Consider the following 17,672-nt stretch of genomic DNA (forward strand, 5'->3'; position numbering starts at 1 on the left):
TTTCATTCCTTTGGTTTTGTTTTATAATTTCTTGATTTTTCATAGTCATTGGCTTCCATCTGCTCCATTCTAATCTTTAAGGAATTATTTTCTTCAGTGAGCTTTTGGACCTCTTTTTCCATCTAGCCAATTCTGCTTTTTAAGGCATTCTTCTCTTCATTGGTTTTTTTTGAATCTCTTTTGCCATTTGGGTTAGTCTATTTTTTAAGGTGTTATTTTCTTTAACATTTTTGGGGGTCCCCCTTAGCAAGCAGTTGACTTGGTTTTCATGATTTTCTTGCATCACTCTCATTTCTCTTCCCAATTTTTTCTCTACTTTTCTAATTTAATTTTCAAAATCCTTTTTGAGCTCTTCCATGGCCTGAGACCAATTCATATTTTTCTTGGAGTCTTTGGATGGAGGAGCTTTGACTTTGTTGTCTTCTTCTGTTTGTATATAGTCTGATTCTTTTTCTGGTTTTTGCTCATATCCCCAACCATTTACTTGACTTTTGAGCTCTTTGTCAAGGTAGTTTTCTGCTTCCAGTGGGGATGTGGGGTATAATGTCAACTGCTAGATCCCCCCACAATTTGTGGTCCTAGAGCTCTAGAAACAGCTGCTACCTCTGCCCCTGCTTCAGCTTCTGCAGGCTTCTCCAAATGCTCTGCCCTGGAACTAGGGCTGGACCACTCTCCTCTCTCACACAGGTCCTACAGGTTTTTTCCACTGACCCTACAATTTGTCCTGGGCATTTTGGGGTTGTGAAGTCTAGACACTGCCACAAGTGCCAAAGATTTAGTCCCCCTGAGGCCTGCTCAGGTCCTGTCTGTTCTGGCAAAGCCCATTCTGGACTGTACTCAGGGAGGGAGCTAAGTCTTGTCTAGTACCTCTAGTACTTAGAGTTATACATTATTTATAGTAGTAATAGTAATGATGACAATACTAGCTAGGATTATATATTGCATTAAGTTTTGCAAAGTGCTTTAAAAACATCTCATTTGATCTACACAACAACCCTGAGAGGTAGGTGCTATTATTATTCTCATTTTATGATGAGGAAACTGAGGCAGACAGGTTAAGTGACTTACCTAGAGTCACATGGCAAGATTTGAATGTAAGTCTTTCTGACTTCATATCCAGCACTACTTGCTGTACTTCCTAGCCTGTGCTAGGATAGTTCTGAGCAGACTATGGGGACCTGGGCATAAAAGCCCTTTCAGGATGAATAAAGTTGGCTGCCCCACAGAAGGCCCAGGTTGGAAGGGGGCACTCCCCTTCCCCTTCCCCATCTGAAAGCAGAAGAGGAGAAGGGATTACTCAGAGTGGGGCTGGGACAAGCTGGGCTGGGTAGGCTGGGCTGTTCTGTTCTCTTGGAGAAAGTGTTTAATCAGAACAATTCCTAGGTAAACATCAGATAAAACCTGGGATCTCAGCCAAGGTCCAAACTCATTGAAAGGGAGAAGGGTTTTGAAGGGTGGAGAGAGGGTAATGTTTCTTCAATGGAGCTTGGGGCTCACAGACTCTTCTCTGGTTAACTTCCCTCTCCATGTACTGATACATATTTTGGGGCTTTGGGTGAGTTGGCTTTTTAGGAAAGAAATCTCTTTATTAAATTTATTTATTTATTTGTGGTTTTCAACATTTACTTTTACAAGATTTTGACTTCCAAATTTCCCCCCCTCCTTCTCTAGCCCCCTCCCCAAGACAGCATGCAATCTAATACAGGCTATACATGTACAATCATATTACATATTTACACATGAGTCATCTTGTAAAGAAAGAATCAAAACAAAAGGGAAAAACCACAAGAAAGGAAAAAACAAAAGCAACAACAAAAAAGAGAAAATAGTATACTTTGATTTGCATTCAGATTCTATACTTGTTTCTCTGGATGCAGTCAGCATTTCCCATCATGATTCCCTTGGATTGTCTTAGATCATTTCCTTGCTGAGATCTAAGTCTATTGAAGTTGGTCATTGAACAATGTTGCTATTACTGTGTACAGTGTTATCCTGGTTCTGCTCACTTCACTCAACATCAATTTATGTAAATCTTTCCAGATTTTTCTGAAATCTGCCTGCTCATCATTTCTTATGGAACAGTAGTATTCCATTATTCATATACCACAACTTGTTCAGCCATTCTGAATTGATGGCCATCCCCTCGATTTCCAATTCTTTGCCACTACAGAAAGAGCTGCTATAAATATTTTTGTAAATGTGGGTCTTTTTCCCTTTTTGATGATATTTTTGGGATACAGACCTAGACGTGGTATTGAAATGGACATTATTCCCCGCCCCCCCCCCAGCCCCTGGGTTGAGATAATGTCTGTTGAGTTTCTAGGCACTTTGTTAGTGGCTACACTTTCTGTTGTACCCCCTTGCCTAGCAGTACCTAGAAACCCCTGTCAAAACTGTTCTGTGAAAATTGTGTGCTATTGGAACCACAAGGCTGTACCGGGAAGTGCTAAGATGCTTAAAAGGCACACACACCTTTGTTTGGGGCTGCCTCCTTTGTGGACAGCCGCCGGCTAATAAAGACGCTCCCAAATTCTCAATTGACTCTTGCCTGTGCTTGTCTCGGTCTGTCCATTTCAGTATTGATGGAGTTCAGACTCTGGGAACCTTCTTGAACTCCAGTAGAATCTTTCCACTTAATCTGGCCTTTCATACTCACATCTGTTGCCTAAGGCAACCTAACCTGGCCTTCCATTGTCTGTTACCTCCTGCTTCCCACTCAAGCTCTCTAGGTCTGATACCTCCCAATTGGCCCCAGCTGTTTCCCACCCTTGATTACATTACTAGTTACCCCCAGTCTCATCAAGATCCTCCTTAGACCCTTCTCCCAGACTACTAGACCACCTCTAGATTTTTCCCATGGACTTTGTGTAAAAGTTCCATTTCACCTCCATGAAGGGGATCAGATTGAATCCAGCTCTGACTCTGTCTAGCTGAGATTCTGTCTGGCCCATTTGCCAATACAAGTGTCACAAATGGCAAGGTTCCTTAAGAGTCAACCCAATTTGGCGAACCCTTAATAAACTTTGTTTTACTTTGGCTGGAAGACGTTTTGAGTCCAATTCATTCAACAGGACCCAGAGTGTTGGTATTTTGGGGTCCCAAGCACCCCAAACTTCAGATGGTTCCTCAGATCTCAACAGTATTGCTGGATCAAAGGATATGCAGTTTCATAGCCCTTTGGACATAGTGAGGAAAGAAATCTTAACCCCATCCTTGTCAGCACACCTATCTGGAGGTGGGGTGTTCCTCACCTCCAGAAAGGAGTAGTGAATTTAGCTGAACAGCTGGGATCTGTGTGTTCCAATCTTCCTGTGACCTGGAGCAAGTTCATTCCTTCCTTTTTCTGGCCTTCAGTGTTCTCCCCAGTGAGATGAAAGGGAAAAGATGAGTTAGAATCTTAGATCTATAGCTGATAGAGACTTCAGAGGTCATCTAGTTCAACTCTCTTATTTACAAATGAGGAACCTGGGGCTCAGCATGATTAAGGGACTTGACTTCAATCACACAGATGGTAAGTGGGATTTGATCTCGCATCTCCTGACTCAAACCTTCATCTTTTTTTCCCTGCCTAGAAACTGCCCCTTTCCTACCTTTCTATTCTTATACTTTACTTCTTTTCATGCTCTAGATTACTTAGTTGTTCTTTACATGTGACACTCTATGTCCCCTCTCCTTTGTACTGGTTCCCCCGTAGGCCTAGAAGAGTTTCCTTCCTCACCTCCACCTAGTAGTTCTTTTTCTTGTGTTCAGGTCTCAAGTAAAAACTTACCTTCTGTAGGAGGCCATTCCTGGATTTCCCTGCTGCTAGTGCCTTCCCCTCTGAGATTACCTTTCATCTACTTTCTTTATATCTTGTACACACCTAATTATTTAGATGTTGTTTCCCTATAACATGAACTCTTTGCAACCAGGAAATGTTTCTACCTTTATATCCTCAGCTCTCTGCACGGTGCTTGCCGCAGAGAAAGCGTTAAATAAATGCTTATTGTTTGACGGTGCATTGCTGTTTAGAACATGAATGAATGAAAAGCATTTATTGAGTGCTTACTATATTCCAAGCACTGTGCTACATTCTGGAGACAAGTTATACAAAAAGGACACTTATCTTCCAATGGGAGCGTCTACACATGTAGGAAGCAGTGTCCAAGGAGAGATATTTCGGTTTGGAATGTTACAAGGATTCTGAGTAAAGCCATGGGGAGTATATTTAAAAAAAAAAAATTTTTTTATTTCATGAAATATTTCACAAGTACATATAAAAAATTTTTAGATTCATTTTTAAAATAGAGTTCCAAATTCTCTTCTTTCGGCCCCTCCCCCATCATTGAGAAGGTAAGTAACATGATATCAATCATATGTGAAGTCACAAAAAACATTTCCATGTTAGCCATGTTGGAAAAGAAAATGCACACAAGAAAAATAAAGTTTATAATAAAAATATTTTTAAATATTTAAGTATTAAAATATTAAAAATAATTTTACAAATTTTAATGTAAAATATTTAAATATTTTAAGATAAAATAAAAAAGTTTTAAAAGTGTGCTCAATCTGCACTCGGAGTTCATCACTTTTTTTTCTGGAGGCAGATAGGATTTTTTAGTATGGGTTCTTTGGAATTGTCTTGAATCATTGACTAGAGCAGAATACCTGTTCATTGATAGGCAGTATATTAACATACAATTGCCAGTGGTAAGGGTGGTATTGACTGAATTATAGTTTGGGGCAGGAAACTAAAGATGACTAGAGAATTGAAGTAAAGTGGACCCTCCCCAATCACAACTCTGAGGAAGTGAGCCTTAGGGGCATTCTGGAGTTGTAAGCCTTAAATCCTTTAGGGCAGGATGTCTAGTTCCATAGTGAATGGAAGAAAGATGACTGGGGCGGAAGGGAACTCAGATATTCCCAAGTCCCATCCCCTCATTTTATAGAGAGGGAAATTAAGTCTCAGAGAAGGGAAGGGTTCCCACTGCAATTGCAGAACAGGGAGCAGAAACCAGGTGTTCTGACTCCTAGTCCGTGCTCCTCGTCACTTCCTCATGCTGATTCCTTAAATCTCTGGCACTGTCCAAGGTCACACAGAGAGGTAGCAATAGAACTTCCTGTGCGTACTATTCCCCAGCTAAAATGCCACTTTGACTTGTAGACTTTTTGCTAATACCTAAGAAAATCAGCCCTTGGCTTCTCCCAAGGTGCTCAAGTCTTTGGAGAACCACCCACTTTTCCTCCAGCCCACCCAGACCCATATAATAACTACCTGGGGGTCTTTGTAGTTAGGTAGTAAATATTTATTGTGACCTTGTACCAGGCACTGTGCTAAGCAATGGGAATACAAAGAAAGGCAAAAAAAAAAACATCGCTGCTTTCAAGGAGCTCACAATCTAATACGACATGCAGATAGCTTTGTACAAACATGCTATGGATAAGATGAATTGGAGATAATCAATAGAGGGAAGGAACTAAAGGGAATTGGGAAAGGCTTTCTAGAAGTATTAGGTGAAACTTGAAGTAAGCCAGTGAAACCAAGAGCAGGTGGTGATGAGGATAAGGGAATATCAGGCAGGGGAAACAGCCAGTGAAAATGCCCTCAGTTGGGAGATCTCCATCTTGACTGAGCAACAGCCAGGAGGTCGGTGTCCAGGAAGTCAGAACCTGGAAGGGACAATCCTAGGTTCAAAGTGTATTTCACGTATGCCTGGCCTGGAGGGGGGTGGGAAAGGAAAGAGAAAAGAAGGAGATATCTAAAGTCAGGGAGCTTTGAGCAAGTTCCAGAGCTGGAAGAGACAAGATGGACTTGTCCAAATCCCACTTCACAGATGAAGTGGCTGAGAGCCAAATTAAGTTAAATGACTTATCCAAGGTCACAGAAGGGATTAAATGCAAAAAGTGGGATTCTAATCAGGCCCTCTGACTCCAAATTCTGCTTTTTCCACCACACCACAGCTCTCCCCTCTTAGAATAAAAGACATATCTGAACTAGAAGTAGCCTTAAAGATTATCCAGTCCCACAATATCATTTTTCAGAACAGAGCCAAAGATCAGAAGAAGACTTGTCTGGGGTCTTTCTGCTAGCTCAAACCTGGATCTCCTGATCCCTGACAGCCTGGGTTTCCTATTCCTTTGTTTATTATTTATTCATTTATACAAAGATAGGGTTTAACTTGATAGTTTCCAAGATTTTTTTCCAGTTTTATAAATTCTAATATAGTGGGCCCTCCCACTTGACTTGCTCTATGAACTTGGAAGAGTCCTGTCACTTTTCTGAGGCTCACTTTCCCCATTTATAAAATGAAGGAGTTGGACCCAATGAACCTTCAAGCCACACTCTCCCCCTCTTTTGACATTGACATCTTATGATTTTACCAAAAGGTTGTTGGAGAGAGGGATTCAGGCTCAGAGCTTGGGTCACCTGATCCCGGTGACATCCATCTACCCTTGGGTTTGCAGAAAACTAAGAGCTCTGCGTCATCCCCCAGCTGCCAAGGTTGGACAGGGTTCACCCTGCTCTGCGCTAGGGACCAGGGACAAAGTTCTGGAGGCTGGCATTTGGTGAGAGGGTGCGGTGTAGTAAAGAGAGAGGACCCTGGACCTGAATTTGAATTCTGGCTCTGCCACCTCCCATCTGCCATCTCCCCTTCATGGGTCTGGTTTCCCATCTGTAAAACCAGAGGGTTGGACTGAGATAGCTGCATTGTATAACTAGCATTTACCCAGGGTTTTAAGGTGCGCAAAGCGCTCCCGGTGTTATCTGGTTCCGAGTGGCATGGCTGATCTCTGAAGCCTCTGGCAGCTTCAAAACCCTAGGAGATGTCCCGCCACCCCTCCTCGGGTTTTTATCCTTTCCCCTCCCCCCCAGAAGAGGAAGAGGGCGGGGCTCAGGCCCCAGTTTGGGGAAGGGGCTCCAGGCCGCGAGGGGGGCTGGGGAGGGGTGGAAGAGGGAGGGCAGCAGATCCCGGAGGGTTAACAAGATGGAAGGCGTCAAGCTGCTTAATAGACAGAGACAGGAGGGCTACTCCCTCCAGCCAGGGGCCAATAGAATGAATGGGATATAAATACCGACCAATGGGAGACCCCATCCTGGCCGCTATAAAAAGGGAGGAGGGCACCGCGTCTGGGACTCGGTGACTGAGCTCGAGCCTCGGTGGCCTGGGAGCCCCGCGCAGCCGCCGCCGCAGCAGCATCCTCGCCGCCCGCTCGTCCTCCGCGACCCCCGGAGCGCCCTCGGTGAGTGCGCAGCCTGACGCCCCGGCGAGGCTCCGAGGGGCCCGGCCTGACGCACCTGCCCGTGGCGCTAGGCGGGTGTGTGTGACTGACAGCGCTGCGCGCTGCGGAGCAGTCGGAGCAGCGGCGGCCCGGAGGACCCCAGCCCCCTTTGTCTGCCCGTCTGGTAGCCCGGACCCTGGGGAAGGGTCCTTGCAGAAGTGTGTGCGCGCGTCTGTGGGGGGGGTGGTCTGGAGGTCCGGAGTGATGCTGACGAACCTCTGTGAGAAGGGGAGAGGAGCCGGGGACCGCCGCAGCCCCCTCCTCCCGCCCTTGGATCCATCCAGGATGGAGGCTTGGGTGTTTGGGGGCAAGGACTGTGTTCTCCGCTGCCCAGGGATGCGGGGGGAGCGTCCCGGGTCGGGGGATCTCGGGAGGCGAGAAGCAGATGGTGGCTGCCGGGGGGCGGGCGGCGCGGGATCCCAGGGGCGCATCTGCCTCCCTCTCCCCGAGCTCCGGGCTCCTTCCCCCGTCTCCAAGCTTCCGTCCTTGCCCGTGCAGCCCGGCTCCCCCAGCCCCTTTCCAGCCCAGCGCCGGCCTCCAGACGCTGCGGGGGCAGAGCTGGGCAGGGCGGGAGCCTTCGCTTCGGCCTCCAGCGCTCCTGCGGCCAGGATGACAGGTGGTGGGTCCCCTAACCGTCTCCCCGGCTCCCAGAGCCCCAAGAGCTGCAAGGCTGCGGCTGCTTTGACCTTGGGAGGGCTGCCGGGAGGAGGAGGAGGAGGAGGAGGAGGAGGAGGAGACGACAGCTTGGCAGGCAGCAGTGAAGGAGCTTTGTACATATTGCACGGGGCGTTGTCGCAGCCTTCTCCTCCTCCCCTCCCTCCCCTCCCCTCCTTCCTCCTCCCCCTTCCCTGCGGCTGTGACTCGCTCCCAGCAGGGGTGCGGGAGCAGACCGGAGAAGCTGCGGGCTGGATAAGTGATCTCCTTGTCCTGGTCCCCCTAGCAGCCTCCTGCCATCATGCCATTCTCCAATAGCCACAACATGCTGAAGTCCCGCTACCCCGCCGAGGAGGAATATCCCGACCTCTCCTCGCACAACAACCACATGGCTAAGGTGCTGACGCCTGAGCTCTATGAAAAACTCCGGGATAAGGCTACATCAAGCGGCTTCTGCCTGGATGATGTCATCCAAACCGGTGTGGACAACCCAGGTACCCTCCCCCTCCCCCACCCCTTCTCTAGCTCCTTTCTTTGCCTTCCCCCACATACTTGTTGGGGCATTCATTGAAGGAAGATTGAGGATCTTCTGTCTTGCCTCTGAAGCCGAGGATTATCTCTGTTCCTCTGGAATAGGTCTTGAAGTGGTCACCCTTCTCTCTAATCTAGAAAAGGGTCCTTGTTCCTATCCTGTCTTCCCATTATGGAGCCCGAGTGTTTTGTCCTTACTGGGAACAGGGTTGGCAAGGGGAATCCTTAGCATTTCAAGAGAGAAATTTTTGCTTATTTTTCCTCAACTCAATTTGGTGCTAACAATTTTTGAGGGGGAAGATATCTGAAGTTTTTAATTTCCTCCCCATTGCCAGGTTCCCCTTTTCTCAGTTACTTCCCAAGTCATGTGTGTTAGAGGATGAACTCCCAGTCTGAGGAGGCTTTGAACTAGGACATACTACCGAAGGCATGTCTCCCTTCCCCCCCCCCCCCCCCCATTGCAGTGGATGAGAAATTAAGGTCTACCATCTCCAGGGAAAGATGATTTTACAGCAAGAACCTACATTTGGAAGCCAAAAGACCATGAATTCAAATTCTTAACTACTTCAGCATGACTAGGTCAAGTTTCTTTCACTTGTAAAGTGTAGCAGCTGGTATATCTAGGGGCCCTTTTGGTTTTTGAAAATTGCTCAGGTCTATTTGCCTTCCCTTGAGCTGAGAAAGCCTCAGCTTTTTCTTTCCTTCCCCCCCATGTAGGGCACCCATTCATCATGACTGTGGGCTGTGTGGCTGGAGATGAAGAGAGCTATGAAGTGTTCAAGGAACTGTTTGATCCCATTATTGAGGACAGACATGGAGGCTACAAGCCTTCTGATGAGCATAAGACTGATCTTAACCCTGACAATCTGCAGGTAGGTGTGCTCCCTCCTCCCCCCCAGTCTCTGGCTGCCTGCCCTTATATGGCCTGAGCTTAAGCCTCAACTCAGTGCTAAGGGGATTAGCCTAGCCCAGACACACTCCTGGATGGAGAAGTAACTGGGGGTTTGAGGTGGGGGGGATATGGAGATTCTCAACTAAGCTGAAGAACAGTAGGGGGTATGTAGCTTAAGGAAGGAGACTTGGTCAGGATAGGGTATGAGGAAGGTATCTGATAGGCTGAGGAAATGAAGTAGGGAATCCAAAATTTTCCTGTATTTCCCCATTCCCATTGTCCCCCAGGGTGGTGATGACCTGGATCCAAACTACGTTCTGAGTTCCCGTGTTCGAACTGGCCGAAGCATCCGAGGATTCTGCTTGCCTCCACATTGTAGCCGGGGCGAGCGCCGTGCCATAGAGAAGCTGTCTGTGGAAGGTATCACCAACGTCACAAATAAGGGACATTGAGGTCTTAAGGCAGATAAACTTTAATCTGGATTTCTGTAATCCCATGTGGGACTACATCTTTAAAATGGGCTACAGTGGGAAGTACCTAGCTGAGGTTCAGGACACCTATATTCTAGCCCCACCTTGTAAGGTTCTTCTGACTGACTTTGATCTTAGGTTGCTGCACAAGACAGCCCACTGGAAACTTAGCACCACATTTTTAGGAAGGACATTGAAAAACTAATTAGTTGCTGCAACTGGGCTTTTGTAAGCCTTAAAATTAAAGGTGTTTTTGAGCAACTTGGTTTTCTGAGACATCCAAGCCAAGGATGGAAGGTGCAGAGGCTTGTCTCTGATTCTGCTGTGCTACTGTCCCAAAGGTGGTGAACCAATGATGCAGTGCTATTGCCTCAGTCCCAGCTGTGAGATAGGGCCTGGCATTCCGAGAAGAGACACACCCCTCCCCCCCTCCGCCCCTTCCCCAAGAGGTACTCAGACGAATCTGCTCTGTGGCTTCTATGGATGCACCTTGGCTCAGCCTCTCGGGCAGAGGGTCAACTGTCCTTGGACTTTGGAGTTTCAGAGCATCCCTAACTAGTCTTTAACTAGAAATCAGGAGCTTGGGAGTCAAAACAACAGGGTCCAGTGACCCTGAGGTCAAGAGTATGTGACTTTTGAGTCCCACTTCCAACATATTAGCTATGTGACCTTGGACAAATGATTTAACCTCTAGTCCTGTTTCTCTCAAATATAAGACTCAGGTACTATAAATACTAAAGCAATCATCTATGGGTGTGATTTCTTTAGGGACTGTTTAGTCCAACCCTTGTAGTAGAAGGCAGCCTTCGTAGTGTCAGGCACAAATGCCCCAGAATCAGTTCTCATTTGGTCCTATGGAACTGTTTCTTGTTCATTGGTTCAGCATAGCAGGAGGCTAAATTTTTCCTACTCTTACTGGATGTTGTATAAAAATATCCCCTTTTCCCCAACCCCTCCTACTGCTGCTGACTTTGATCAGTGGAGATTCTGGGGTAGCTCTGCTTCTGTGAGTTTTAAGGCTGTGGAGTTTGAGTTAGAAAGGAGAGAAGGAAATTAATTAGTCCTGATAGACCCTAGTGGGAGTTGGGTCAGTTGAATTCCCTTAACATTTCCCTAGGGGATTTGAGATGAGAGGCATCTGTGGTGCTACCTGAACTGGGAGTCTAGGCTGAAGCCCTGGGTTGGGTATTGGGACAGGTATTGGCAGGTGTGGGACTTTGGGCAAGTCCAACCTTTTCCATTCAGAGCAGAAACACCTTTTTGAGTTTATCTTGTAACTTCCAAGACAGGTGGATGACTCATCTTTCATAGCAGCCCTAATAGCTTAGGTGGGCTTAACAGGTATTAGGCCTGGTATCTGAGGCTGCCTTATCCCTTGAACACCTTCCCCTTCACCTTCATAAAGCCCTTAAAAGCCTGAGATGAAATAAGTAATTTTTAGTTTACTAAACTATACTGCTCCTGATTTCTCTGCTTTACCTGTCTTTAAGCAGCCAACCCTATCCTAATGTGAAAAGAACTAGACTTGTTTTACTTGGCCCTATAGGCCAGAACTTAGGATCTGTATTGAGGGAAAAAAGGTCTTGGAGAGGGAAGTGTAGATCTGTTTCAGGAATGCTTGGCTTGTTAGAGCAGAGTATAATGAGCTGCCTGTTGGGACCTCAAGAAAGGTTGGGTGATGATTTTGGGGGAAGATTAGGGGTGGAAATTATGGATGAGAGACCCCTGAGGTCCCTTCATGCCCTTAGTCTAGTGTGTGTATTAATGGCACACCTGAGCACAGCAGCAGGTGAGTAGAGTTTTTCTTCATGACCTCGTGCCTTACTATGAAGAGCTTCAGGTCTGACTTCTGATTGATTACTCCACAGCTCTGGCCAGCCTGGAAGGTGACCTGAATGGGAAGTACTATGCTTTGAAAAACATGACTGAGCAGGAACAGCAGCAGCTGATTGATGACCACTTCCTCTTCGACAAGCCTGTCTCCCCACTCCTCTTGGCTTCTGGCATGGCCCGAGACTGGCCCGATGGCAGGGGCATTTGGTGAGTCCCTAGGCAGAACTGCACAGGATCCAGACCTAAAAGACCTAGTTCAACCCCTTTTATGGAAAGAACCTGAGGCCCAGAGAGGAAAGGAAAGATCTTAACTCCCAAGGCCATACCAGAAAACCAGTTCCTTCAGATCTTAAAGGATCTACAGGCAGCTCAGTGGTTCAGTGGATAGTGAGGAAGACCAGTGCAAACCCTGCCTCAGACATTAGTGACTTGTCCAAGCTAGCTTGTATGACCTTGGACAAGTCACTGAAAGTTCTGCCTGTCTCATGTTTACTGCTGTAAAATGGGGTTACTTATCATCAAAGGGGGTTGTGAGGGTAAAAGGAGGTTAAAAACAATTGTAAAGCTAAATGTGAGTTATAAGGATTGTTATAAATCTAGTCTAGTCCTATGCATCCCTTGCCCCCATTTTACAGAGGGAAGAACTGAGGTCCAGAGATAGGAAGGGACTTGACCAGAGACAGGAAGGGACTTGACTAAGTCACTGCTAATAGACATGCTATCATACTAAGGTAGACAATGCAATTTCTTCATGGCCTCTCTTGAAGGCAAGTATAAAGTTATTCCCATTTAACAGATTAGGGATCTGAGCCTAGCAAGTATTGAAAAGGAGGTAAGCTGGTCCCCCGCTTTGGGGTCATTTGAAGTGGCAGAACTGGGATAAAAACCTAGGTCACCTGGATCCAAGTCCAGAAAGTTTTTCTACCACTAACTGCTTCACTTCAGTCATCTGGGGTTTTCTCCTTGGGAAGTGTGCAGTCACCTGCCTCAATACTTAATAGCTATGATCATGGATAATTAAGTCACCACCTTCCTGGCTTCTTGACTAGACTGGAAGAAAGGTCAAGGTGGTTTAAGAGGTGTTAGCTTAGCCACACCCAGACAGACTGATCTCTGCCTGTTTAGCACAGCCACCAGCTGCTGCCAAATCATCATCCTCTCAGCTTCCCAATGTGTGGGGAGCTTAACTGGGTTATAACCTTGGTCCTAGGGGGTCTGAGAGTGCTAGGAATGTTGACTCCCATTGTAAGTAGCTAAATAAGGACAGAAGTAGAGACTAGGGAATGATCTGTTGTCAGGAGAGGGGGAAAGAAGCTAGATTCTCAAAGGTGGATTCTCACTTGTCTCCCACCATTGATGGAGCTTAGGGTTTTTTCCTTTAAACCTGATGACTTGTCTAGAGGTTCTTAACCTGTTATTGACTGGTTATATGACCTAACTCAAAAGTTAGGACTAGGTGGTCTCTTCTGGCAAAGTTAAGTCTCTACCTAATTCACATCTGGCCCTAGCCTCTTTACCCACCACAAACACCTCCGGGTGATTTAACTTGTCTCTTGTTGGCAAAGAGTAGGTGCTGAGTTAACACCCAGGTGGGATCCCATACTGTGGGCTCAGCACTGGCATCAGTGTTGGAGTGCTAAGTACCTTAACCTTAAGGCAGATCTGCCTTTGGACTCCTTGGCTCCCTACCCCCAAAAGTTTACAGAATTTAGAACTGAAGTAGAAAAGACCCTAGACATGAGTTCTAAATTCTCTCTCCTCCCCCACCCAGTGAGAAGCCAAGAAAGTACACTACTCATTATGCATCTGAAGTCATCTATTTCCATATCAGCCATGTTTTGGGATAGGGGAGCGGAAAAAAAATGGGCTTCAGTCTGCACTCAAGGGTCAGACTTTTTTTGTCATGAGTCTTGTATTCATTGTATTGATCAGAGTAGCTAAGTCTTTAGAATATAATTAATGATAATTTCAACCCCTTTTCAAAATGCTCTTTTTGGTCCCAGTTGCTCACAATTTAGTCACGACCATCACAAGAAATAGCTCCTTGGCCCCATCCAGGCCTAAATTTTGCATTAGAACTGCTCTTTCTGTTCTTAAAGGTTAGCAGGCAGGAGGTACATGAGGCTGTTCTGCTTGTTTAGGGTGAATCTGTTAGGCATGGTGGGAGTTATACTGGATGTCCTCTGGAGCCACGAAGGTCCTAGGATTCATCCTTTCAAGACTTGGTTTAAACTGGTCTTTTTTGCTACACATTTCTCCCTCCCTGCTTTGTTTCCTAGGTCTCCTGTGTCTCTGAGGCTTGGCTGCATCCCAGCAGTCAGGTGGCTGAGTGAGTCTAACTAGCCTTGCAGCAGTGGGGAGGAGGGGAAGGCCTGTACTGCAAATGCCATGCAGATGAGCCTACCCAAGGGAGGTGGAGAGGAGGCTATTCTGGTGCCAAGGCCTGGTGGGGTTTCCCCCCCTTTCCTTGGGCCAGATTCCCCTGACCTTCACAGGGAGAGTGCTGGGACATAAGATGCCTTGTTTCAGAGAAACCATTCTTAAATCTTTCTACAGTGGGGATGAGCATGTCAAGGTCATGGCTATTGTCTTGCTTTCCTGAGTTTAGAGTACTTTGCCATCCTGGATCCATGACCTTGTCCCATTCATTTCTTCTGTTTTGGCCCCCTAAGATTAGGGGAAGGAGCACTGGGTTTGAAGTTTTGAGCTTCTGTCATTGCATAAGCTACCACTGCTCTGTGGACCTCAAGTTTTCTCATCTATATAAAAATGCAGTAGGGGGGATTCCTGGGAACCAGGAGTTCTTATCCAACCAATTTTTTTATTAACTATCGTTAACATATCATTTAACTTAATCATTTGATTAGCTTTATTTCAATATAGTTTGTTTCCTTTGTATTATATATTTGAAAACCTAAGAGGGGTCTGTAGACCATACTGCCAAAGGAGTACAAGAATGAAGAGTAGGGACTGTCTTTTCTATTCATATCCCCAAGTACTTCCTTAGCATCTTTTGCTCACATTAGAGTGTAATAAAGGTTTCATTCATTTATTCAAGTAAAGAGCTTCGGCTGGGTCCTAAATTTGCTGTGAATTTCATCAGCTTTTACAAAGACCTTGTAACACAGAAAGATTTTAAATCATTGATCTGGGGTTGAATTGATCTGATTAAGGCTTTTGGGCAAGCAAGCTATGCTCTGCTGTGAGCCTGGGCATTTGTTAAAGGAGGTTAAGCCAAGTCCCATACTTTGACCTGAAGTCTCCCTCAGGATGGTGTTGTAATTGTTGTGGAACCCCTTGGCCCTTGCTCCAGGGTGGCCTTGAACTCACTAACAACTCTTGGGCTCTGCTTCCAGGCACAATGACAACAAGACCTTTCTGGTGTGGATCAATGAGGAAGATCACCTGAGGGTCATCTCCATGCAGAAGGGAGGTAACATGAAGGAGGTGTTTACACGGTTCTGCACAGGGCTTACCCAGGTAAGGGAGCTGTTTTAGGGGCACCCTCTATTTAGGGGTATAAGAGTTCCTTCCAGTCTTATGAGTAACCTTGAGCTCCACCAGTTTTATCCAGATGTCTGTTAATAACCATATCAGTCCATAACATTAAGCTCCTATGTGCCAGACACTTTCAAGCTAAGATGTCTGGCATACAATCTCACACTGATTTGACTGACTTTGTAGTAGAGAAAAAGAAGTACAGTGTTAGAATTCAAAGGAAAGGCGGGGTTGGGTGCTAAGCTTATGTTCTAGAAGGTGCTTGAGGACCATGAGCTCCTTTCCTGTTTGGGACTCTTGGCTCTTCTGGGGAAGATCCTGGGCAGGCCCATCTATCCTGTTCCAACCATCCCCTCCCCCACCTAGAATGTGCAAATAATCTGAAATGCCCTAACTCACAATTTGAAAGGACTCTACCCAATAGTGTAGCAAAGTGTAGTAAATGCAGCTGATTGTTTGCCCTTTGTATGGCTGTGCTCACCATATGGTGAGCTTTTCATAGGCCCAGGTAGCCACAACACCTGACTCTGAGGCTATGGCTGGCCAGCCTCCCTTGTCACATTTCCTTGGTCTACCTGGCAGCCAAGAATTTGTACAGACACTTTTGAGAAGTGAAGTGTTAGGCTTTCACTGCCTCTGGAGGATTGACTGGCGTGGCATCTGCTTCCTCTGTTACCATGGTGCCAGTCTCTGGGGACCTGCTTCTGACGCCACTGGGCTCTTTCCTCCACCCTTGCCCCCTGGAAGAGTCATCATGTTCCCTCCTGAAGGGGTTCGGCACTATTCCCCAATTGCCTCAGAAGGAACCATGCCAACAAGAGTCAACAAAGGCCTGGCATCCTCCTGCCTTTCATTATGAGTGCTCTTTCTATAGAAATGCAAGCTGATAAAAATTTCCTTGTCTAGATTGAAACCCTTTTTAAGACCAAGAACTACGAGTTCATGTGGAATCCTCACCTGGGCTACATCTTGACATGCCCCTCCAACCTGGGCACAGGCCTACGTGCAGGTGTCCACATCAAACTTCCCCACCTGGGCAAGCATGAGAAGTTTGGTGAGGTTCTGAAGAAACTGAGACTGCAGAAGAGGGGGACAGGTATGTATGGGGGCAGGGGTCATGGCTGAGGCTGCCAGAAAGGCAGCCGAGTATCACCAGAATGGAAATGGAGGAGGAAGGGGGCAGCAACCCTAAACAATCATTCCACCAATTTTTTCAGCCAGAGGTTGCAGAGCAACAAATTAGTGGCAGAAAGCTATGTTCTACACCAACTCTTGAGAAACTGGCATCCCTCTGGGCCCTGCTCCCCTCAGCTCTCCAGGGCTCAGCTCTACTCAATTCCCTGCACTTCAGAGGAGTCCCTGGCTCTGCCATTCACAGGAACATTGAATTGGTCCCTTCCCTTTGTTTCAGCTTTAAAATGGCTCACACTTACGAAAGTTATTTTACAACAGGGTCAGGGAGGCACAGAGTTAAGCTATTATACTCAGTTGAGATGAGAGTACTTAGGAGATCCTCTGCCTCAGAGTGCTCTTGAAGTTAGTCAGCATTTCTGCATATGGAAGGGGTTGGATTGAACCGATCTCCAAGGTCTCTTTAATACCTTGTTCCTCACACAGGGGGTGTGGACACAGCAGCTGTGGGTGGTGTCTTTGACATCTCCAATGCTGACCGACTGGGCTTCTCAGAGGTGGAGTTGGTGCAGATGGTGGTGGATGGTGTGAAGCTGCTCATTGAGATGGAGAAGCGTTTGGAGCAGGGCCAGTCCATCGATGACCTTATGCCAGCCCAGAAATGAGCAGTTGGCCCCCTGAATTCTGCGCTTTCTAATTTATTGGATGAATGAATAACCACCATCCTTCCTGCCTGTGGCGCCCTGGGGGGCTCTGGATGCAGCCTACCTAATCATGCTGTAGAGAAGTCTTCCTTCCTTCCTTCGGTGTTAGAGTTTTATTTTTGATGGCTGAGATGTTGCTGAATGCTGAAATAATAAAACTATTGTTTTGGCCTGACCCAGGTCTCAGGGCAATCATGCTGGGGGCATGTTCTCATTTTCTTCCTGACCCCTTAGAATAAGATTTCCAGAGAGGAAGGAGGTACCTAGTGCACATTGAGGGGGCTTGCTAGCTGTTTGCATCAATCATCACAGGTCTTTAATTTCACCTAGAGGAATCCTTGCCTCTCCCCACTAGCACATCCCATCCCGTTTCCGGGCAACATTTAGTAGGCTTGATCTGGGGAATTCTAGGCCTTTGCCGTAAGGCAAAGTTCACTATCAGCTAAACAGCATTGATTAAATCACATAACTATGCCCAGAGGGCGATACATCTCAGTTCAGCTAGATCAGACAGCTCCTTCCTTTACATGCTACTGCTAATTGCAACTAATACTATGTGTAGGGTTTGAGACTTAGTGTTATATGGGGGGAGATGGGATTAGTGAGTTGGATAAAAGGTCTTAATTTAAGATTCTTCACCTAAAGCCACAAAACCTGTTTATTCAACAGGTAGAAGAGGTGGGGGGTGGGGTGAGGGGG

General features: G+C 46.5%; 1 protein-coding gene across 3 annotated transcripts; it reads left to right on the forward strand.

Moving 5' to 3' along the window:
- The first annotated feature begins 7,108 nt into the window (after nt 1–7,108).
- CKB (creatine kinase B) lies at nt 7,109–17,148 on the forward strand. 3 transcript variants are annotated; one of them, XM_072630128.1, is made up of 8 exons: nt 7,109–7,221; nt 8,204–8,408; nt 9,163–9,317; nt 9,625–9,757; nt 11,676–11,847; nt 14,997–15,120; nt 16,045–16,234; nt 16,756–17,148. In XM_072630128.1, the coding sequence occupies exons 2-8, from the start codon at nt 8,216–8,218 to the stop codon at nt 16,932–16,934; spliced, it is 1,146 nt and encodes a 381-aa protein (XP_072486229.1). In that variant the 5' UTR covers nt 7,109–7,221; nt 8,204–8,215; the 3' UTR covers nt 16,935–17,148. The 3 variants fall into 3 exon arrangements, with proteins under 3 accessions (XP_072486229.1, XP_072486228.1, XP_072486230.1); XM_072630127.1 differs by having other exon boundaries at nt 7,129–7,221; nt 8,201–8,408; XM_072630129.1 differs by having other exon boundaries at nt 7,129–7,221; nt 8,233–8,408.
- Nucleotides 17,149–17,672: the final 524 nt, after the last annotated feature.

Source organism: Notamacropus eugenii, chromosome 1 (assembly GCF_028372415.1).
Source record: "Notamacropus eugenii isolate mMacEug1 chromosome 1, mMacEug1.pri_v2, whole genome shotgun sequence".
NCBI classification, from domain to species: domain Eukaryota; kingdom Metazoa; phylum Chordata; class Mammalia; order Diprotodontia; family Macropodidae; genus Notamacropus; species Notamacropus eugenii.